At 44.1% G+C, this 24,798-nt stretch overlaps 1 protein-coding gene across 1 annotated transcript in view; it reads left to right on the forward strand.

Annotated features, from left to right (window-relative positions):
• The window catches only part of LOC147711300 (SPARC-like protein 1), a 703,822-nt gene that overhangs the window by 426,817 nt on the left and 252,207 nt on the right, over positions 1-24,798 (forward strand). The window contains exon 5 of the mRNA XM_086920139.1: positions 13,376-13,497. Within this exon, the coding sequence (XP_086776265.1) occupies positions 13,376-13,497 (122 nt within the window). The remainder of the gene's footprint in view (positions 1-13,375; positions 13,498-24,798) is intronic.

The raw sequence follows: 24,798 nt of genomic DNA on the forward strand, positions 1-24,798 counted from the left end.
TTGCTTCAGCCCATTTGCTGTAGATATTTTGCGAGTGACTGTGTGTGAGCTTGTTTTAACCCGCATCCAGGTGGCTTCATAAAGTGCCATTAAAACATTCAAAAGTTTCGATGTTATCCCCCATTTTTCTAACTTCCACCAAAGGCGTTTTCTGTCCACTTTGTCAAATGCTGTACTGTAGTCCACAAAGCAGCAGAATAGTGGGGGATGGTTCTTCTGGGTTGCCTTGGCTGAAAGATGTGCTAACGCCAAGACATTGTCCATTGTAGAGGCCTTGGCCCTGAAACCAGTCTGATATGTTGGTATTATTTTTTCCTCTTCGGCCCATTTTTCCAGATCGGTGAGTAAAAGGCGTGCATATGCCTTGGTCTCCAAGTCAAGCAAGGCAATGAGCCTATAATTCGAAGGCTCGGAGCGGTCGCCTTTTTTGAAGATCGGAAACAGTTTGGAGCCCCTCGAGGAGTCGGGGATTATTGTGGTGTAGTAGGCGTAGCTAAAGAGTGGAGTTAAGATTGTCGCCCAGAACTCTGCTGCCTGTTTAAACACTGGTGCTGGGATCCCGTTGGGCCCGGGCGCGCCGTCATTCCTCATCCGCTTGATGGTATTGATGACCTGTCTGGTGTTCGCCCAGGTTGGTGTAGTTGTGAGGGCGGCGGCAGGTGGGCTGTTACACCTTACGTTGTTTTTTGGGGTTAGGGTGGCTATTTCTAACTGGAGGCAAGGCTGTTGAACTTTCTCGGTTAGCTCCACCATATCCACTGTCGGGGGATCCTGGCTGGAGGCAGATTCGTATAGCTGTTTCACGTATTGGATCCAAACTTTTTCGGCTACTCCGTTTTCCCTCGTTGGCCCTCGGTTGCTCAGCTGATTGATGAAGCTCCAGAGTCGGGCGGGGTTCTTTTGTTTAAGAAGAAGGAAGACTTTTAGCCATTTACATTCCGTGTCCGTTTTTTTTAGTTCCCATAACTTCTTCCTTAGGGAGGTCCTCAATTCCGATATTGAGGGCCCTTCTGCTTGGTGGCCGCCTCTTTTCTTTACTGTGCAAGCCTTGCGCAGAAGTTGTTTAAGTTCCCGGATATCCTGGGGGCAAGTTTTCCGATTCTTGAAGGGCACTTTTGTTGTAGGATTATGTGATTTGGGGTTACCGAGTTTATTTTGTAGGTCCTCGATGATTTGCACCCATCCTGTTGTGGGGGGACCAAGTGCGGGCAGTCTCCCTTGCTGTATCTGACATAGCCATGATTGAAGTTTTCCCTCTGTCTTGTCTGTCCACTTGATTCTCCGCAGGGCAGTGTGTTTCTCCTCCCCGCTTGACTCCCCAATGGTATGATAGGGAGTGGCGGCCGGTATGACCAGCTGGAATGATGCTTTTAATGGCCTATGGTCGCTGTCCTGTCGGTTCACGACTTCATAATCAGTCATTCTATCCGCCAGTGTCCCACTTATCAGGATGTAGTCAATTCTGGACAGATTTCGAAAAGTGGGATGTGGCTGCCAGGTGCTTGAACCCAATTTTTTCTGCGTATGAGTAGATGACAATTTGTAGCTGTGAAAGAGATCGCGCAGGGGAGCCGCCCTTCCTGAGCCTCGAGGAAGGGTTTCCAAGTTATCTAGGTCTTTTAAGTTAAAGTCCCCTGCTAAAATGACCTGGTGTGTATTGTATTTGGTTAACAAGTCCTCCAAATTGGATGCCAGAGCCTCCAGGTGGTCTTTCATAAGAGACTGTGCGGGGTTGATGTAGCAGTTTAATACAAGCAGATGAATTGGTAGACTAGTGAGGCTCAGACCCCTTATCAGTAGCGCTTGTAGACCGACCGTGTTCACGTGGATATGGGAGGCATCGAATGCGCACGCATGTTTTATGAATATCGATAGTCCACCTGCTGGGCGGCCGAAAAGGTTCTTTTTCGTTGCTGGTACTTGGAACTCATAATACCCTGCCAGGGGGGTGGAGGTCAAGGCCCAGGTTTCTTGGAGACAGATTAAGTCCCCACATTCCAGAAACTGCTTCAGATTCTCATTGTTGCTGATTTTACTAACCCCTGCTATGTTCCAGGAGATTACTGTAAGTTCTGGTTTTGCAGTGGTGTCAATCCTGGCATCCCTACTGGATTGCTGAGTGTTCTGACGGCTAGGAGTGCTGCGTCATCTTGCTTCCTGGTCCCTTTTGCTCAGGGAGGGGGAAAATGTTATGTATGATTCGTTGATTGTTTTCATACAGTATTCTGATTCCGGTGCGTGCTCTCAGGCCCGTCTGCCTGTTGTTTGGGGGGACCAAGCTGGTTGTCCCTTTTAGGACTGATTGGGTGACCTTTCTCCCGCTGTCAGGGGCCAGGACGAATGGGTATTTTGGAGGTGATAATGCCTGAACTTCGATGCCCCACTCTGCGAGTAAAGCGGAGTTTTCTTTGATGGCTTGCTGTATTTCTTTGTTCTTCAGTCCCACCACTGTGGAATCACCATGTGAGTCCCCCTTCAAACTCTCGAATTTCACCCAGTCTATGTCCCCTGATTGTATCTTGTCCAGGGTGTCCAGGTGTTTGAAAAGACGTAGGAGATTGCTCCGGTTCAAGATATCATGACGTCCTGCGCTGGGGAATCTTGGAGTGAAGACCACCTCGTAGACTGCGAGTCCATTCAAGTTTTGGGCCCCACCGCCCTTTTTTGTGGTTGGTTCGACAAGAGGGGGCACAGAAATGTGACTCCCTTGTGGGGTTGGGGGCGTGCCTCCTTGCAACCTCTTATTTTGGTAGTCATTTGTCCTGGTTGAGAGCTGGGGACTTGTTTGGGGTGGATGCAAGGTGGCGCCTTGGGGCACGAATGTTGACAGAGTTGGCCGTTGAGGCCATGTTGGGGCTGGTAGTTTTTTTTCGGCCACTGACTGATTTGCCGTAGAGCTAGTTTGCGTTGCTGGTGGCTTTTCTTCCTTTAGGCTGGGGGAGCCTACTGATGTAGGTTGATTGTGTTGCTCTCCCTTTGGTGGGGTGGCCTGAATGGGCCTTAAGCCCCAATTTTTGTCTGTAAATATTGGATACAGCTGGGTCGCTTTGGCTTTTGTCTCCTCGTTTGTTGGTTGATGCTTGGGCTTCAAGACCTGTGGTTGTCTAACTTTTAACTTTAATTTTTTCTGCTGTTTTTTTAGCTTCTTTTTTGCTCTTCGTGACAGTGGGGACTTCTGTGTGTCTATTAAGCCTGGTGAGTCGTCTGGCCCAGCTGTTTTGATTTCTTCACTGTCCCTGTGATTGAGACAATCAACGGTTATAGGTTCTGGTAAGCTGTTTGATGGCTTTGTGGTTGAATGTCCTGCGCTTTTGCCGTTATCAGCTGTGTCTTTCTTCCCCATACGGGCCCTTGGTGATTGTTTCCCCTTCGGGGTATGGCTGTTATGCTTTGCCCCCTTCTCTTTATCATTCGACGTGGGTGCCGCCGTTCTTCCTTTCGCTATTTCCATGATTTCGGCTAGTACCTCAGGCAGAGAGGCCCACTTCTCGATGATTTCTGAGCAATGGCAGGCGCCGGCCCCCCTGTTGGGACCCTCGGGCTGGGAGATCGTGTTGGCCAGAGCCTCCACCTTGAAGCCTATATCGGCTAATCACCCAGCTATTGCCTGCAGAAGGTCAATCTGTAGTTCCATCTTAGTGGATTGCCACAGAAGAGCTTTGTTGGTGGCGTTGCTTGACTCCAACTGGGGTGAATTGTCCAGGGTCGTATCTATGCCGATATCGCGGTCAGGGTTCCGCGTTTTCTTTTTAGTTGCCCAAAGGGATTCTTGGGGCCAGGGTGGAATGGGGGTTAGTTCGAGAGTTCTTTCTAGCTTTTGCTCAAGATTGTGAAGAAAGGAGCCCAAGAGCTCCTCTGCGGGTGGCGGCGATGGAACAGGGGAATCCGGTTGAGAAAACGTTGGATTAAGATTCTTGTGCACGTGTTCTTGATCGTGCTGTGCAGTGCTAGGACCCGGGTTCTGAGAAGATAAGCCCTGGGTTTTTGGCTGGTGGATCTGAGCTATTGTTGATGCGGAACGGCCGCTGCCGGTCTGGACTGTGGCCGTGATCTTGTTGATTATGATGTCCTGTGTCTCGATAGCGGACCGGGGAGAAGAGCTGTCGCAGAGTGGTCCTGCGATTGACTTTAGGTGTGATTGACCATGAACTGTAGTATCCTGTCTACTGGCCTGATCCTGGGCGAAACTAAGTTCCTCACAAAAAGGCGGTGCTACATTGGGAGTGCAATCAAGATTCGATGTCCGTCTACTGTGATTAGATGTGCTGTTGTCTTGAGCTGGGTCTTGAGCGGGGTCTGGAGTGCCAGGGGTGGTTGTTTGGCTAAGGCCAGAGCCGTGAATGTTGTTGGGGGGATCCCTTTTCGTGAAAAAGTTTGTGATTGTCCCTCTTTGAGCTGCCTCTCGGGCCCTTTCATTTGGACTAACAGTTAATGATTTGCTTCTGGTCTTCCTAGTTGTCTTGCAGGTTGGTGGTTGAATTGTTGGACTTTTCTCCGGAGACAGTGCCTGGCGACCCTTCCTTTTGACCCCCATGGCCAATGGATCACCTGGTTGGGTGACCTCCTAGTGTTGCCTCGCCTTGTTGCAGCTAGACTGAATGAAAGAGGGGCTGTGGGCAGCTGGGGCGGCGTGTGGGCGAGGAGATAAGGGTAGGGCAGAGCTGCTGCTGCTGCTTGGCCGGGCTTTGCTGTCAAAGGGAAGTGGCTGCTTGCATAGGGTGAGGACTCGGGAGCAAGTTGCTAATTTAAAGTAACGTCGAGCCCCCCCCCCCCGCTTCCACTGTCCTCCTTGAGTTACGAGAGATCCTTTAGGGTGTCAGCAACCTTAAAAATGTCTGAGGTTTTTTCGTAGATTGAGCAGCGGTAGGAGAGCTGTGATTCTGGCTAAAACTCAGCTAGCTTCCAGTGAGCCATTCACTTCTTGCACATTGGAGCTCCCTCCCAGCGCTGCAACCTTAAAAATGTCTGAGGTTTTTTCGTCGATTGAGCAGCGGTAGGAGAGCTGTGATTCTGGCTAAAACTCAGCTAGCTTCCAGCGAGCCGTTCACTTCTTGCACATTGGAGCTCCCTCCCTGCGCTGCACCGCTCACCTGCTTGCCGGCTCCCAAGCGAGGCTCCCGTCGTGGCACTGAGCTCCTCCCGTGAACAGCAACACCTGCGGAGCAGAGTGATGTGGAACCAGACGGACCGGGCGCCGGAGGTGAGCTCCACACAGGTGTGGATGAAGGTGGCTAGGCAGGGGGTGCCGGGGGTGCCAGACGAGGGGCTTCTGCTGGTCACTACTTCCGACGAGGGCTTCAGCAGCTTCAATAGCTCCTGCTGAAAATTGAAACGCTGGCTCTTTGAGTGGCGTGGCTCTGCAGCCGTGGGAAGTACCTCTCAAAGGCAGCCGCCTGACCGCTTGACCACGTCCCCAATGGTTGCTGGTCACCTCCGCGTCTCCCGGGAACCGTGCACCGAGCAGGAGGGGCTGGGGCAGGGCAGGCAACAGCAATCCGCCCCGACGTCCAACTCCCGCGGAATGGCGTTTCTCGAGTGTGTCTTACTCAGCTCTCTAGCACACTCTAGCGGTACTGCGGCAGCCTTTGTCTTTTGTTTGTGTGCTTTGACTTACTTTGCCATGAGTGCGCTACCACTGTCAGCCACTGTGGCAAACGAGATATTAAAAAAAGTCTTACTACTTTTAAACAGCAGAATGCAGCACAGACAAACTACACGCAGGGGAGGGTTTTGGTCTAATATAAAATTGTAGCTCCAGCCCAATGAGAGAGCTGGAACCTCTTTCAGCATGGCCACTTATAAAGTTGGGTGGAGCCCTGGTTGGGTCCCGCTCTCTCTTTTAATGCATGGACACTGAGCAGAACACCCAGTCTGTCACACTGTTAGCCCAGTGGGTGTAAGCAGGGTTATATAGAGCCAGAGTCCATATGGTATTCGGCTGCAGTTCAGAAAAGATTAGGGAATTTTTTTAAAGCCCCGAAAGGTTTATCCATATAAAGTGAAATATTTAACATAATGGTAACTTAGCTGTCTGAGTTAAACATGTGCTGCAGAGACTAGAGTGACAACTTGCAGAGCAATTCAGTGGTCAAGGCATGGGACACTTGGGGGCATATTTACAAGGTCTGGCGCATCTCTGCAAATCAGCAGGGATGTGCCAGAACATATGCGACCCGCAAAACCACCCGTGCGCCACCACTGATGCGCCGCATTTACAATGCAGCGCGCCGTGACGCACGGATGGGCAGATGCGTGTCGCATCCCCCGGCGGAAATGTGGCACATTGCTGGAGTCGTGTCGCAAGCACGACGTGGCTCCAGCAAGGCTCGGGGGTGCCTCAGTGAAATTTTGTAGATTTCACTGCGTCACTTTTACGAGGCATACCTGTGAGGGAATGCCCACTCTGCGCCAGAACGCCCACATGAAACCTGACGCAGGTTTCATGTGGTGCAGGGGTTTCCAAGGTGACGCATCTCCCTAGATGTGTCACGTTGTAAATGTGGCGCAACATGGCGCATGGCTCACGCCGCCGCTGCATCACAGAAGTGACGCAACGGCGGCGTAAATGTGTCGCAGGGGGCTTGTAAATCTGCCCCAAAGTGTTGTTGAAACATGTCAGGTTTCAGACCACACACTCTGGTTCTTGCTGTAGTCAAGTGGATAATGACAGTCAAGGGACAAATGAAACACACACGCCAAGGGGCCTGATCCTTTACAAATATCTTAAAACGTATTCCACCCCTTCACAAGATAATGGTAAATGATTTTCTCCCAAGTGGAGGGTAAGTGTGCACCACTACAAGCAGGCTGTTGGGTGGGGTCTGAGTTTGGGTACAACTTATCAAGCAATGAGAATATGAATTGAGAAACAATGCAACCAGCCTGGTTTTTGTCCCTCAGTCCGTTGGTCTTTCCATTTGGGGAAGACTAGAAGAGGGGTGCCGAAAGGTTGAACTGAACAACATTTCAACCACTTAACCTCTTAAATGTTCATCAGAGGAGAGGGAAAATTACCCTTGCGAGTTTCAGGCACTGGGCATTCTGGAAAAAGTGCAGGATGGACTTTGAACGATGTTGTAGTTGAAGATTTTAGTATGTTGGCACGGGGTATTTTGGGAAACATACGTGGTGGCTGCAGGCAGGTAAGAGATGGTCTGTTGCCCTTGCAGCTTGTGTTTAGCTGAAATGCCCAGCATCCCACCCTTGATTTGCATTCTGGGATAACATAAAGTGGAGAAGTGTGGCTCAAGTCGTTGGAGCGGCAGACCCTGATGCAGAGGCCTGGCCTGGACCAGGGTTCAATTCCCCGCCTCGGCGGGTCTTGGGCTCAAAATTTCCCCGGACCTGACAATTCTCGCCTCTGTGCCTATTCCAATCATGAAGTCCCACTCTGTAACTCTGGGCAATAGCTTGCATAATCTCCACAACGGCCCCTCGCAGCGGGATGCCTGGCTTTCACCTTGGGGATGCCCAGTAATGGGTTATCTCGCAGGGGAATACCAGGACGGGTTCCCTAAGCAAGCGCTGGGACGCTTTCGGGCAGCCATGCGCTATCCAAATCAAATTTCATTTCATTTCATAAAGAGCTGCATGGAATTCATGCATTGTCATCCCTCCAGAAGCCCTATTGCTTCCCATAATGTATACTTTTGTGATAGTCTTGTTGTGCATTTTCCTCCCCGTGGCCCAGTTAATACAAAGCATCATCTCTAAAAATACAGACCACATCATTTGCCCGCATCCACCCCAGGCTTGTGCTCTGATCCTATTTCATCCACATCAATAGTATTCTACATTTCCAGAATGTATTTAATTAATATATTCCTCAAATAATTATTAAAATTAATTTTCTACTGAAAAAATGACTAGGTTTCTAGAAAGCAAGCATTTACTTACAATGCCAGTACGAATTGTAAACCCAAGTGCCTTGCTAACCAATGTTGCCTAATAGATGTGTGGCAAAGACAAAATAGAGTACCAAATGCAATAAAGTGTTGATTATTCGATATGCAAAATGGCGTTAGTGGGCCTTGACCCGTAGGTTTTCAGTGTTAAACAAATGTAGGCAAGGGTATTGCAACCAAGATGGCAGTGGTTGGAAAAAGGTTGGAACAAAGGGAATATGAGTGACCTATGTAGGTTGCTACCTACTTTGTCACTGTTTAGATATGGATACGGTGGGCAGTGATAACGGTACTGGGACTTACCCCACAGTTACACCGGGTCCTTGTTAAAGTAGTTGGAGAAGGCTCATTTAACTTCTACTGTGACTCACCCTGAATCCAAACAAATTAGCTGCAATAACACATGATGAGTGCTGCAAACAAAATGATGGCATGACAAGCTCACACTATTGAGTGGTCTCACTTAGCAAATGCTTGTTATGTGATTATGATGTGTTTGATGATCAAATGTGCTGGCAAAGATGAAATCATTACCTTCTGGTCATTTCCAGGGTGGTGTGGTATAGGAAAATGAATTGTGAATATCTCCAAAAAGATTAAGCATATATTTGTGGATATGCACAAAGCTACAGGCCATTTTAACCTTGGCATGCCCACTTTCGACTTACAGGAGCAAGTTACTCATACAGTGTTCTCCATATGAGTAAATCCATTTACAAACGTTAAAGTAATTTTACTGATTTGAAAACTGGTTTTCTTATTGTAAGTTAGACTATTTGCACAAATAGGTTTAACTTACACACGCATATATATTTTTTAGAAAATAAGGAACTTGAATTCCAACTCTACATTCAGTACTTTATCAAAAAACTGCATAATTCTGGGCAGGTCACCATTCCGACATATGCCACAAATTGTAAATATGTTTAAAATATATAGGCAAATAAACAGGCAGGTACTGTACACTTGCAGATTCTCCCAGCCAGTTCTCGAAGGAGAGACTTAATTTTATTAAGAACAAAGGAGGGGAATGTTATGCACTCTCTTTTCCTACTGTTATTTAAGCAGTTCGTATAAAGTACAATGCATTTCCGACAATCCTGCTCCCCTGGGCAAAAAGTAACAATAAAGAAGAAATAAACAAACACGATAGATAGCGGCAGTCGACAAGCAACATTGTCTTTTTTACCAATTGAAATCGATAGTCCACGGAATAATGTAAAAAGCAACAGAAAGTCCAGAAGCAACTAAATCACTTATTATTTTCCTTGATGAACCTCAAAAAGTAACATGCACTCCTTTCGAGAGAAATGCTTCCCTCCAAACATAGCGCCTCCTTGTGAATAAGACCTTTGCCTGGTTAATTGAGATTGTCATTAGGAAAATTCTAAAACATTTGTCACCAACCATTCTCATAAAATTAAGAATCTCCTTTACCAACTGTCTAGAGGAATCTACAATTTCATTACAAGATAGGAGACTCATATTATGCAAGTTCAAAGCATATCCACAACTGTCATTGCTTGAATTGGTTTGCATTAAAGTCTTAAATGCTGTAATACTGGCCCAGTGGGTCTACTAATTTAAGCATATCCTTTAATCTACACTCGCACTCAGGCTGCTTTTGAAGCCATAGATCCCCCGGCAGGAAGAGCCTGTACCCACCCTTCCGAGCTCACTCATTCTTGAACTCATCTACTTAAAGTAGTTGATGTAACTGGAGCATGTAGCTTACCCCATGAAATGAACAATTGAACAATCTGAGTGGAATATCTCAGGTTTTACGTTATTTGCACATACTCTTTACACACAATTTAGGCTGCAAAGAAAATGTTAGGGAATCAATAAAGGTGGACAATTTCTTAGTATGACTTATAATGATAAAATGAACCCACATTGAGGATAAATATAGTGGCGTAGCATTGGTCTTCCCTGGGTGGCACGACAATTGGGAGCGGCCTCCACCCTGCTCTTACTTGTGGCTGTCGTGAGGGGGGGCGAACACAGGAATCACCCCCACTCCTACTCTTGCATGTATGTCTGCAGTGGAGTGGCAAATGCAGGGGCCGCCACGGGCCTCAAAAGGTCTAACTAATCCACTGGAAAATGCATTAAAGAGATGTCAACAGATCTTACATCTGACACTCTTCTAAAGGATACCAACTACAACAACACAGCCAACTTGACAGACAGCACCTTAAAAAAAAGGTTTGTGTAAGTTTATGTTTTTTGGTATTTACAAATGACGACTATATTGTACGTTTTTAACTTCGAGGATTCCGAAGCTGGGAGGAAGAACTCCGCACATAAAAGATGGACCTGTCCTACCTTTTAATATGCAGAGTTCTCCTCCCCAACTACGGAGTCTCCAGAGTCATAAAGTTACTATCAATTCATACTCTGCGAAAATCAAAAAACATAAACTTACACAAAAGTGTAAGTTTACCTTTATGACCTAGTGTGTGTAACATTGCTTCTTTTTTTGTTACTACCTGGCCGGGGAGGAGGACTAGGGAAATTTAAACAAGCTACTCAAATAAATATCAGAAAAAGAGGCTGCATATTGTGAGCATTCTGTGTTGTATATTCATGTTCCCTTCTATATCTTAATCACATCTTCCAAGGGGATGCATGACTGCAATCTTGCAATCACTCCACCGGCTACCTATAGCTATGAGGGCCATTTTTAAGGCACTATGCATTGTACACAGAGCCTCCCAACGAAAAAGAGCACTATACTTATAAGTTAGATTCAAGCAATACAAACAAAACAGGAAACTCTGCTCCAGGCTTCCATATCTTATCATTACACCACCTTATGACAGAAAATCTGTAGGAGGCACTGTATTCTCAGTCCAAGTTGCCAACCTCTCCAATTCACTACCAGCCAGCATTCAAAGCATCCAGAAGTATATAAACTTAAGAAGACATTTGAAAGTGTGGCTATTTCCAGGAAAACTACAGCATCTTACATCCCAAGGATAGAACCAGGAAAGACAATCACACCTTCAAGCTCAATCTTCATTTTACAGCAAATAGAAGGGCTGACCCATAGTTTGCCTGAGTATCATTTACTTTTACCAATTCATGTATAACATTTATGGCCCACCACAATCCTAATACCATAAGGCTCAGTGGTCTGCCTAGGAGTGTCCATCACCAGTACTCTATAAGTCAATAAACCAGCCATCTCCAAATGAACAGGCATGAAACACTCCTGGTCAGTCAGAGATCCACCTTTGTAGGTCCCAAATAACAGCACACTTTGACCACTCCTTTAAATCTCACAAAGATACTCAAATATAGACTAATAATACAAAAATGCCCATCCCAGCAGATCTCTACACTTTTTCTCTCTCTCCAGTCATGACAGCTGAGGGTTAAAATTATAAATAGAATTTCAGGTTAGACATTTCGGCACAGTCACTAGCTAAATGGACCATAATTGTAACACATACCGTAAGGGGAACTGCAGGTCTGTCCAAAACTGCAAGGCTACTAAAGACCATACATAAACTGACCTATCTATGAAACCTCATCATCCACCACCGGGCTCCGCACTACATTCCATAATTTGATAACAGCACCTCAATGGTCATCACGCATGCTGTGGAAACACTTTTCATGTACGATCACAAAACAAAGACAACTCCATTCAAACCACACACCCTATATGGTGTAGCTTGCTTGCTTGCATATAGGTAAGTGCTTCAGTCCCATACATAAGAGTAGAAAGGAATACAATACAATCATGTTTTCTACAGTTCCCCCTTGATCAGAGCTAATGCATGACATTGCATTTCCTATAAAATCTATATTGTAGGGTTTCCACCAACAAAATCTTTCTAAAGGGCCCGCTTCTCTTTGAAACTCAGTTAAAAACCTAATAAATAAATAAATAATAAAAACAGTTGACAATGTCAGTTTTGTTCAGCTTCTACGCTGAAATGCAATCACGCTTTTTATTGGTGGTATAATGTGGCACCCGCTGGTGCAGCTGGTCTTAGAGCGTTTTTAAGGGAAAACAAGGGGAACCCAATAAATGGCCTAGGACCATGGGTGTCAAGTATTTTTAAGGAAACAAGTGGTCCTTGGCATTAACGGATAAAATGAAGCAAAGATAATATATAGACCACAATGGGCTATTATATTTAGTACACAAATCCCTTGTCCAGCGGGCAGGGAATGTTTATTTATGCAATAACCAAAGACATAAAGGTTACAGTAGGGCACAGTCCTGTGCCGTACGTGAGGAGGAAGTAAGGAAGACAGTGAGAGCAAACAATATCAGGCAAACAGTGTGAGCTAACAGGCCACTGACAAAAATTCAAATTAACAGTGTGTCCTGGAGTGAATCATCCATACACTAATACAATACATTCCTAAGTATGGGACACTCTTAAAAGGAGTCGACGGACGTTTCGATCCCAAGCTCAGTTAAAGGGGATCATCTTCAGGACTGTCACAATTATAACTTTGCCTGAATAAAACCTTTTGACATAAAACCGCCAGACTTTTGTCTGTGATTTCGGTTTAAATCCTGTAGGATGTCTTCAGTGGTTGGGGTCTTCGCCAACCATGTTGGAAATTCAAGTTGGAGCCGATCTCCAATTTTGAGCGAGGATGAGGCTCAGGTCCAGTGTAGCGCAGTACCGTGTGCAGATCTAATTGGGCTATGAATTAAGCCTTTTGGATTGTATTCCTGTTGAGACGCGCTTTTGGGAAATTGCTGAGATTCTTTCAGAGTTGATGCGCAGTCGGTGACTTTATAGCATGCCGACTCGGAAAGCTGGGTTTCCGTTTTTCTGGTGGGGAGTTCAATTCACTGTTGTTTGGCAAGGATAAGTTGGCCTGCTTTAGCTGCATTGGTTTTCATTCGCACTACGGTGTTGGTAACCTTCGTTAGAGCCAGGAAATTAAAGGTCCGCTAGAGGTTCGTGAGGCTGTCGATGAGCCGGTATCACGTTGTGGTGAGCAGGATCGCTCGGTCTTAGAGCGTGTCACATATTCTTGTTTTTTTCCTTCAATTGCCATGTAGCACCAACACAAATACATGTTATTTATAAATATATACCTGTAACTGTGTTCGTACCTTATATATAAGTGTTTGTGTGAGTGTATGTGTTTTTAAATGTTTGTATACATATATGCACATACATACATCAGCACACGCACCGACAATCATCATAATGTAAGAACAATCACAAAGATATTCACTCATTCTAGGCTTTCTCTCAGACACACAGGCACACTCCAAGACACAAACAGACAAGCAAAAAGGAAATATTGATTTGTAGCAAGTAGTCTTTTAGTGTCAATAAACAGCAGCCATGTGGTGCCACTTAAACAAACAAGATATGAATTAGGGACATAAAACATACTAGAAAAAATGAAATGTTTCTCTCATCCCTGAGCAGTAGACAGGAAAGTGACAAGACATATCATATATCAATGCTTTCATTTTTCTACAGAATAGAGGATGCTCCAGTGTGCAGTGTGACGGGAAAATCCTACCTCAGTCAGTGCCTGCTGCACAAGGAAGCCTGTCGCAAGCGCCGCAGGATAGGACTCGCCCACAAGGGACTGTGCATAGGTACAATTTGGATTGCAGAATTTTTCCATAAATATGCTTTTTAATAATTGTGTGAATCATTGTGCATTGTGTTGCTCACCTTTAGAAACAATTCTAATGTGACATACTGTAGCCCTCATTAAGAAAAAGTTAGACATTCACTGTAAGATCAGAATTGGCATAACACTCAGTAATTGTGTAACTATTGTAAATTTAGCTTTATATACAATATGACTCCATATTTTTTCTGCATTTAAAGTAAAGATGAGAAACTAGCACCGGCTTTTTTCTGGTGCTAATGGATAAGGTAGGTCTGTCCTGTAATGCAATATAACTACAATCCCCAATGCTGTAGTACTAGATTATTTTAAATGAGAGCATGTTCCCAACATTTTGTTCTGGATGTATACGGCAGCTGTAGTTTAGTTTGTGTCCACCTGTAATATAGCCTTGTCTGCCTTTGAAGCATTTGAATAAAATATAAATGGACCACTGAGAGATGAGTCTTTCATTTGCTACAAGAGTAATAGATGTCTGAGGCATCTTTAGCAGAAATTGCTGATCAGGTTAGCTCCCTAAGGGGTCTGGTATGAGGACTGTAAGTGCTATAGGCACCTGGACACCTAGCCTGCCACTTGTCTGTGGCCTCCAGTTCCTACTTGTTCCAGCTTCATTCAGTGACACTGCCGCTGTTTGGGTTTTCCCACTCATCGTTCTTCTCGCCAACAGAAGCGCAGCCCACCCCAAGATCTACTCAATGAAGGCTACAGCTCCAAAGGCAAGCCCATCAGTGACTGTCCATGCCTAGACTGCACCCAGTGACATGACCCCCGATCCTCTCACCCCTCGAAGATATACCATCTCCAAGATCTACACCCTTGACTCCGGACACTGCAACAAACTGCAACTGTGCCGACCCATGCTCCCCGGTAGGACCTTTCACCTTCAACCACTTCACCTGCCACAGCCACACACGAGCCCACTGACAAGCCCCACCCCAAACACACCACACACACCACCAAAACAAAAACACAAATTATGATGCGCCTTTTTAACCCATGCTCACTATGTAAACACACCACCCAGTTCTGGGACAGCACATCCTTCCCCACACCTGATGTCCTCTTCCTCACTGAGACCTGGCTCAACCCCACTTGTGCACCCGACATCGCCATCACAATACATGAGGGATAAAACAGCATCACTCTTATTGGCAACAACACCCACAGAAGGTCCACCAAGCAGGCTAACAGGTACACTAAACGATAATGTAAACAACTGGTCAGAAGATTGCACACCAGCAAGGGCACGACCAACAAAACCGCCTTCAACACAGCCCTCAATCTCTACCATAGACAGTTCAGAGACTCGAAGAAAAGGAATGTCTGACAAAATATCGATAACAAATATCGATATACAAAAATATCGGAACAAAAATATCGAAGTCAAAAATATAGGAATCCTATCCCTAACAAGGTAAGTACAAATATATCGAAAATAAAATATAGAATGACAAAAATATCGTTTTTTGTAAAATATCGTTTTTTTAAAATATAATAAAAATGTAATATTAACAAAATAATACTTATAAATGTAATAAACGTATTTAAAAATGTACTATAATATTTAAAATTAATACATAATGTAATACAAATTAATATTAATAAATATATAATACTAAATATATTTTCCATTAATAATAACTCTACATTAATTATTTTCATTACTTAAAAACAAATAAAAATGTAATAAATTACTAATACATTTATTTACATAAAATATTCACATAAATAACAATTAATGACAACATAATACTAAGAAAAAAGCTAAATACATTTTAGATAGCGTATGAGTAAAAATTACTATTCCCACTCCAGAGAGTGCAACAGTAGGGAAAGTGTTGGATAGCGTAACAGTAACATTTACTATTCCCACTCCAGAGAGTGCAACAGTAGGGAAAGTGTTGGATAGCGTAGGGGTAAAAATGACTAATCCCACTCCAGAGAGTGCAACAGTAGGGAAAGTGTTGGATAGCGTAGGGTTAAAAATTACTATTCCAACTCCAGAGAGTGCAACAGTAGGGAAAGTGTTGGATAGCGTAGGGGTAACAATTACTATTCCAACTCCAGAGAGTGCAACAGTAGGGAAAGTGTTGGATAGCGTAAGGGTAAAAATTACTATTTCCACTCCAGAGAGTGCAACAGTAGGGAAAGTGTTGGATAGTGTAGGGGTAACAATTACTATTCCAACTCCAGAGAGTGCAACAGTAGGGAAAGTGTTGGATAGCGTAGGGGTAAAAATTACTTTTCCCACTCCAGAGAGTGCAACAGTAGGGAAAGTGTTGTATAGCGTAGGGGTAACAATTACTATTCCAACTCCAGAGAGTACAACAGTAGGGAAAGTGTTGGATAGCGTAGGGGTTTAAATTACATACTCATAAATTACATCTATCAATTAATTAATTATTTAAAATTTATTTCAATTAATTACATTTATTTACCAATTAATAAAAATAAATGTATGCTTCCTACTAATTAATAATTAATTCTACATAATGAAATTACTTCCCACCCTATTCCCCTATAAACCCATAACCCGCTACAAAACATATTTATCAATTAATTAAAAATGTTTACCAAAATAATTAAATATATTTACCAATTATTTTTCATTAATGTATGATTCCTACTAATTAATTATTATTTAAACATTATTACATTACTTCCCACCCTATTCCCCTATAAACCCATAACCCGCTACAGAATATATTTATCAATTAATCAATTAATTAAAATTAATTACAAATAATTCTCAATTAATTAATTAATAATTCCTAATAATTAATAATTAATTTAACATAATTAAATTACTCCCCACCCTATTTCCCTATAAACCCATAACCCGCTACAGAACATATTTATCAATTAATCAATTCATTAAAATTAATTAAAAATTAATTCGCAATTAATTAATTAATAATTCCTACTAATAATAATTAATTTAACATAATTAAATTACTTCCCACCCTATTCCCCTATAAACCCACAACCCGCTACAGTACTAAAAGACAATATTTAATTAAATTACATTAAAAATAAATAATAAATACAATATAATATACGCAAAATTTATTTAAAAATCGATATTAATAACATCGAAATTATTTACTTCGATATTATTGACATCGATATTTAAAACTTCGATATTACTAATATCGATATTAAGACTGTTGATATTACTTACCTTCTATATTATGTCCCATCGATATTTAAACTTCGATATAATTGTATATCGAAATTTAAAACTCGATATTTTGTCTGTGTACCAAAGAAAAGGCCTTAGCCTCATACATCGAATCAATCTTCACAACAGCAAAGAACTCTTCAACACTGTCAAAGACACTCAGTTGCAACAACAACAAATATCATTACCCCCTCTCACCAACTCTATGCCACCCTTTCAAACTTCCTCCACGACAAGATTGCCAACATCTACAGAAACTTCAATCTCCAGCCCAAGGTCACCAACTTCTTCAAGCAACACAATGACCCCACTACCACCACAGACATCAGAATAACTGAATGGAGCCAGCTCACCCCAGAGGACACTGCCTCCATCATGAACTTGGTCCCCTTAGGGGCCCCAACCAACCCATGCCCTCACCACATCTTCAACCTATATGAAGCCAGAATCTGTGAGGTACAAACCACCTTGTTCAATACCTCAATTGCCATGCCAAATTCCCCGGGGACTGGAAACATGCAGAAAACAATGCCCTAGTTACAAAACTATCAGCAGACACCAGCGAACTCAACAACTACTGATAGTTCCTGCCAAAACATTAGAAAAAGCCATCAACCAGCACCACTCCTCACATCTGGAATGGAACGTCCTACTCAACTCCTCCCAATCTGGATTCCACAGCCACAGCACTGAGACAGCCCTCATTGTGGCAACTAACAACATCTGAGCCCTACTTAACTGAGGGGAGACTATGGTTTGCATCCCCTAGGCCTCTCAGCAGCCTCCAATATGATCTTCCGCCACACATTCATCACAAGTCTGCACAACATAGGCACCCAAGGAGCTGCTCTCAAATAGCTCACCTCTGTCCTTCCCAGAAGAATGCAAAAAGTCATCCTTCCCCCCATCACCTCTGTACCAAAAGAAATATTCTGTGGAGTACCCTTAGGATCCTTGCTCAGTCACACCCTCTTCAACACTTACATGGCACCTCGGGCCAGCATCACCAAAACCCATGGACTAAACATCCTATCCTACACCAAAAACATACCACTCCTCCTCTCCCTCTTCGAAGACACCTCCAACAACAAGAGCACCTTCCATAGCTGCATGACAGACGTCGCCAACTGGATTAAGGACAACTGCCTGAAGGTCAACGTGGACAAGACAGAGGTACTGATTTTCGGAAAGCTCCCCATGAGACTCACCCTGGTGGCCTTCAGAACTCAGACCTAATCCTACCCCCATTGACCACTCTAGGAACCTAGGCATTATTCTGGACAAAAAGTTAACCCTGATGACTCAGGTCAACTCCGTCTCCTCGTCCTGGTTTTTCATACTGTGCATGCTTCGTAAGATATTCAAATGGGTACCCCAAAGTTCAAGATGCACCATCACCCAGGCAACGCTCTATGCAGGAAATGCAGCTCACCCCCTCTGATGACTACAGTCATTGATTAGAGCTTACAAGAACCTTGTGTTTGACTTGATTGCAGTACTATAATCTACTAGAACCTTCACCAAACATTTACAAACAGATTTAGCAAATGAAAAACCAGGCATCAAAACTGAGACTTGTTTTCTGATCGGACCACACTAAACCAGTTCTATATTCCTTCCAATTCCATCCAAAGAAGTCCAGGTTTTTATTTGGGATTCTATGCACCGTTTACATGACATTTTTTATAGTTGAGGCGTATTGTTGTAAAGGGTTAGAATATCTTCGGACATTTGCAGGCCATTATCTACCTGCCATAGTCTTCAGAAACCACCTGTTGATCATCAAACCCAGATTCCAACAACTAAGGGGCCTTGGCAGATCCCAAGTTGTTAAAGGCCTAAAGTACTGAAACTCTCTCAACATAACACCAAGAGGAAAGCCAAGTAATTAGTGTTCAAGTTCAAAAGACCTTTATTCGAATTTGTTAAAATTCATAAAAGTACCAAACACATCAAAGAACATATACATTCACATAATACAAAACAGTTAAATAATTTACATTTCATGATAACAAAGCAAGTCATACAGCAATTAGACAATACATTTCATTAAGTTAAAAGGTTTTAACAGTAGTATCTTCGACTAAATCTGATTTCAAGGACTTTCCATAGTCTTGCGTGCACGTATGGCTAGTCTTAGAAAAGTGCTAGTGCGAAATGTCACTTCATCATTGTCCAGGGTGAGCAGCAGCAAATAGGAATCCTGAAGTGTAAGAGGTCTAAGTTTTCTGAAATATGGGGTTAAAAGCCATTTGGTATATCTCACATAAAATTTGCAGAAAAACAGAAAGTGCAAATCGTCTTGAGTACTTGTACCGTCACAAGGGCAGGGGGTAAAGTCAGTGTGGTGTTGATACCCCAGAGGAAAAGAAAGCAAAAATTTCACAATTCCTGCCCTTAGACGAAATAGTAAAGATCGTTCCCAATTTGACATAGGCAGTGATAGATAGGGTGGCATGATTTGCATACAAAGACCATTACCGATGTATTTTTTAACCCCTGATTTCTGCAGTTCAATTCCAAGCCGTTCATTACGGTAAAGTGCATACAGTGCCTTTTGGACCTCATATTTGTCCTTTGATTCTATAGCCGTTGGCTCAGTAAACAAAATACCTCTACCAATTTCATTAAATACTTTAAAAACTTCTTTAAACCAGGGGATCTGCATGCCATTTTCACTATTGAGGCAGTCCCTGATGATATTTTGCGTAAGGGCAGCGGCCTCATTCCTCCAGATTCTGATCCAGAAGAGTACTGGTCTTGCTTTGATAAAGTCGTTTATAAAAGGGAGGTTAAGTTCATTATGACAGATGAAATTGGAAGAGGAAATTGGTGCTCCCAGCAATTTCCTGCAAAAACGGTTTTCCTCTCTTTGAATACCAATGCTGCTGGCCGATCCCCACACTTCGGCTCCATACGTAGCAACAGGGGAACACTGTAGTTTAAAAATTTTAACAATAGCTTTAGTGGCACCGATTTTCTTTGGGCGGGGGAGACTCAGGACAGAGTTGTTGGCTTTCGAGAACTTGCTCGTGGCGTGGGCCACATGCCCACTCCAAGAGCCGTTCGCAGCGAAAACCAACCCCAGATAAGGGAACTTATGGACAGATTCAAGTTTATCTGTTCCAATTTGGATAGTACCGAGTTTCCTTTTGCCCGGCCCACAAGACATGATAAAAGACTTTTTAAAATTAACTTTCAAATCCAGTCCCTCCATAAAATTTACAAAACTATGTACAAGCAGACGTAGAGCATTAGGTGTACGTGCCATAAGGACAGCGTCGTCTGCATATAAAAGTACGGGCAAGGGATTTCCTAAAATAGTTGGGACATCAGGGGTAGCTTTCTTTAAACAGTTGGACAAGCCATTAATATAGATAATAAACAGCAGGGGTGCTAAAACGCACCCCTGTCTCACCCCCCTCCCTATCTTGATGGCTCCCGACACCTCTCCGCCCATCCCAACGCGTACCCGAGCTTTCAAGTCAGTGTGGAGATAGGCTAAGAAGTTAACAAGAGCGGCATCGAGACCGTTTGACAGGAGGGTTAACCATAGCTTGGATCTATTCACAAGATCGAATGCGGATGAAAGATCCATAAAAGCTAGGTAAACGGGGGATGAGCGAGCAATGCAATATTTATCTATTATCAATTTTAAGTTTAGGCATTGCTCGACAGTTCCTACCCCACTCCTAAACCCCATCTGGCAGGGGTCTAGAAAGTCAGAATCAGACGCCCATTCCAGTACCCTATTATAGATTATTCGTCCTAGTATTTTTAGAGTATTATCCAGGAGGGAGATGGGACGATAGTTTACTGGGTCAAATCTGTCTCCCTTTTTGTAGATGGGGACAATAATACTTGTAGCCCAGGTGGCGGGCATGGCTACATGTGGGAGACTGTTAAAAATGTTTAAAAGTATTGGTGTCCAAAGGTCAACATTAAATTTGATAATATCAATAGGGAGGCCGTCCGGCCCGGGCGCCTTATTACCTAAGCTTTCTTTAATAGCTTTCCTGACTTCTAAGTCCGAGATCTCTAAGCCTTCTGTTTGGTTCAGGTTAGGGAGAGGTTGCTCATAAAAGGGGGCGGCATAAATATTAGAAAAATGGGTCTCCCAGGCTGAGCTGGTTATATTGCAGCTAATTTTTGTAAGCTCTTTGCCCATTTCCCTCGTTCTCCTAACTGCCGTCCAAAAAGGGCCACTGCCACCCAGATTGGCGCTGATAACCAACTTATCCCAGTGATCACAGAGCAAATCTGCCTTCCTTTTCGATGTTTTGTCTTTATAGTTTTTCCTGGCAGCTCGAACAACGTCCTTACACCTGGGATTGGCAGAGAGAGCCTTTCTTAGCTCCCTGTTGGCCACGGAGCAGGATGTATCGAACCACCGTGGCTCTTTGTGGACAGCAGGGAGTGGAACTGACAAGAGATTTTTTATATTGGTGCATAAAGCTTCAAAATCAGTAATCAGTTCTTCATTATTTGTACTTGGGGAGGAGAGGCATTTCAATAAATCCGGATGTGCCTCCCGAATCGTATCTATAATGGCCCCACAATCAATTCCTCTCCATTTAAGGCGAAGGCCGTCAATTGAGGGTGTAATATCCCTTGCTCCATTTAAATTCATAAAAATCGGACTGGGTACGAGGTTAAAAATAGCAAACAGAGGATTATGATCACTGAAAGACGTTTGCACCACAGTGGATTTGATTAAACAGTCCGTTAGCACAGGCGATGTAAAAATGTAGTCGATAATTGAACCGTTATCCCTGCCCTTAAACGTAGGGGCATAGGGAAAATTCATATCATACCCTACACTCATTACATCAGCAAGATTAAAATCAGAAAGTATGCTAATCAGTTCCAAACCCCTGCGGTCATTACAGTGGTCAAAATTAGTGGATCCATAGTTATCTATAAGTTTCACATTAAAATCTCCCCCGATCAGAATACTAGTCTTAGTGTCTACTGACAGAGAGCAATCAATCATGTTTAAAACCTTAGATAAAGCAACAAAATTTTTGTTTGGTACACCATTAAAATCATTGTTGTAAAAGTTAATTAAATAAATTGTGGTCTTTGATTTCAATTTGTATTCCAGAATTTGAATGTTGGAATTAGCAAGGTTATCCGACTTCAAAACATTAATTATACCGCCTGCCAGAATTCTAATCCCCGTGAAGAGTCCACCCACCGCTCGGCCAAAACTAGGTTTTGGAGATGTCAGGCTGAAGCAGTGGTAGCCTTCAATATGCAGGTTATCAACGGCCCAAGTCTCTTGAAACATAAGTATATCTATGTCATTGATTAATTCGGTCCATGCAGGGTCAGAGAGCTTAGATTCTAAACCTGCGACATTCCAGCTTAGTATTGATAGGCCATGTTTGAACCCCTGGTTAATAATTGTATGCCTAGTATTGCCATTATCTTGAATAGTTCGTTCGTTTGAAATGGCCGGAATGCTATCCGACAATACAATTTCTGGAACTGCCGTTTTAACATGGAGCGATGCAGGTGAAATTGTAATTGTGGCATCCTCTTGGTTACAGGTTATTACATTGTTGCTTAATTCTTTATTTAGGGGTATAGTCAGTCAATCCTGTTCGTCTAATGATGATAGATAGTCGAACCGATTGAAAGTTGGGATATTATACATTGGCCTAGCTTGTGTCATCTGTGCAAACTGGAATGGGTTGGGGATTGAGTAGGACCTATCCCTATGATTGCTCAGGTGCATAGTTGGGGCTTGAAAGTACTGTGGATGGTTGGGGGTAAAAATTGGCATAGGAGGTTGTGGGTGCCAATTGAGGTTGTTGGGAAAGGCGGCATTTAAGTTCTGGTTTTGGGCAAAAAGGGGTGATTTGACCCTTGCACCAAAATTCATCTCTGGATGTGAATTGGTGGGGAAATTGTTGGGAAAGTTAACCGTAACTTGTTCTGGGGGTATCAGGTGTCGGTAAAAATATCCCAAGGGAAGGAGCGTGGTGTTAAATTCCAATGGCGATGGTAGAGGGGCGTTAGCTAATGTCTTCTCTGCCCAGTGTGGTTTTCTAAAACTAATAGTGACACAGTCACCCTCAAATTTTTTCCTAAGTGGTCCAATCCAACCCACCCTCTGTGTGTTAATAATCTCCCTTGCACCATCAATCGGGTAATTGCAATTAGTAATTAGCCAGTGCAGGGTTTTATTTTTGAGTGATGAGGGATTTTCATCCTGATCCTCTCTGAGTTTGGTAACGTTTACTAACACTAGTACATATGCACCGCATTCCGGGGGAAGATTAATGCGGGCAGGAATTTGTCTAGATGTTTTTGGGGTGGGTTGGGTCAAGATAGGATTGCTTGTTGAAACTGAGGGGTGACCTGTGGTGCTCGCAATTGGGAGTGTAGTATTCGTGGTGGTATTGGTGCCAGGATCCTTCCTTTTGTCTGTAGATTTACTATTAGTATGGGGTATTGCTATTTTTTGTTTAGTAATTGGGCCATTGGCCGGCGCAACAGGTGCGACTTTATCTACGTTATTTGGGACGGCTGGGGGTACTTGTAATATAGTTGTTTTGGGACCTGCTATATTGGTAGGATTACTATTTTTTGTGCTAGCTGCAGGACCACCCTTTAGGAAAGTCTTAAGAGGGTTGCTCAATTCGTCTAGCTGTTTTTCTAATCGAGCAAGCCTATTTTCGATAGGGGATAGGTATACACTTAATAAGTCCCCCAGTCTTTCCAACAGGGGGTCATATGATTTGTCTATGTTTCCATTAGTGTATGTTGTTCTACCCTGCTGTACAGTTTCGCTATCATCCCTCTGGGGAATTACCATAACCTTAGTCGCGTTATGATTGTTGTCAGGGACGAAGTTGGTATTTTTCCCAGGTTTCCTTTGTGCCCGGCCATATTTCCTGATCGTAGTGACCCTGGACTTGGGTGCATGTGACTTCAGTTTTTGAACTGCCCCCTCTCGCCTACCTCTAGCATGCCTGGTGTTATCAGCAGATTTTGCTTTGGGAGAGGGGTTAATTAGTAAGTCAGGCGTTTTTTCCAGGTCTGTGCTGGTGTCGGTGTCTGTGTCTAACAGGGGAATGGAGGCTGAGAGGTTAACCTCGCTGGGAATTGTGTGTATGTCAGCACAAACATCAAGTAGGGGTCTGATGTTGTTGGGCATAATTTGTGCAGGTGTAGTGGCGGTGGCGATAAGGCCAAGCGAGGAACGTTTGGCATGCGCCAGGTCTTGTGATACCCTGCGTTCTAATAAGTTAATGCCCTGATTGATGGCATCATTGGCCTTTGAGATAAAAAGGTCAATGGGGCCAGTCACAGCGGCAGCAGTTTTGCTGCGGGTGCCTCTTGGGGACATGCTGGCAAATACTAACCCCTGTTCTGCGGTTTGGATGGTTTCGCAAGGCTACAGATGCAGGTCTCAATGACACATAGCAAACACAATATTTAAACAAATAATAAAAGCGGATAGTCCCGGAAAAAAATAGCAGTACCCACAGTTCCCAAATAAGAAATGGCCAGTGAACCAAAGAACAGTACCTTCAAATCGTAACAAACGGGTAAATATAAGGGGAGTGGCCCCGTCCCGACCTCCTCGTGCCTCTGAGGGCCACAGAGGGCCCGCCCTTTGCCCGGGCTTCGTCCGGCTGCTCCCGCGCGCGACTCGCGGGGCGAGAGGGGGTGTCAGCCTTTTACTGGCGCCTCCGGGCGCTCTGTCCGCGTCACCGGAGCGCCGCCGGCCAAGGGGTTGCTGGGGAGTGTGGTCCGCTGGATTCGACCGCCTCCTGCTGCCTCCCCGACGTGTTGTGCCTCGCCGTTTCCCTCACGGCACTGCCCGATGGCAGAAAAACAAGTAAGGACTCCTGGTGTTCCCCCACTGGGCTCCCGGGGGGTCAGCCTTTTACTGGCGCCTCCGGGCGCTCTGTCCGCGTCACCGGAGCGCCGCCGGCCAAGGGGTTGCTGGGGAGTGTGGTCCGCTGGATTCGACCGCCTCCTGCTGCCTCCCCGACGTGTTGTGCCTCGCCGTTTCCCTCACGGCACTGCCCGATGGCAGAAAAACAAGTAAGGACTCCTGGTGTT

Source organism: Lissotriton vulgaris, chromosome 5 (genome assembly GCF_964263255.1).
Source record: "Lissotriton vulgaris chromosome 5, aLisVul1.2, whole genome shotgun sequence".
NCBI classification, from domain to species: domain Eukaryota; kingdom Metazoa; phylum Chordata; class Amphibia; order Caudata; family Salamandridae; genus Lissotriton; species Lissotriton vulgaris.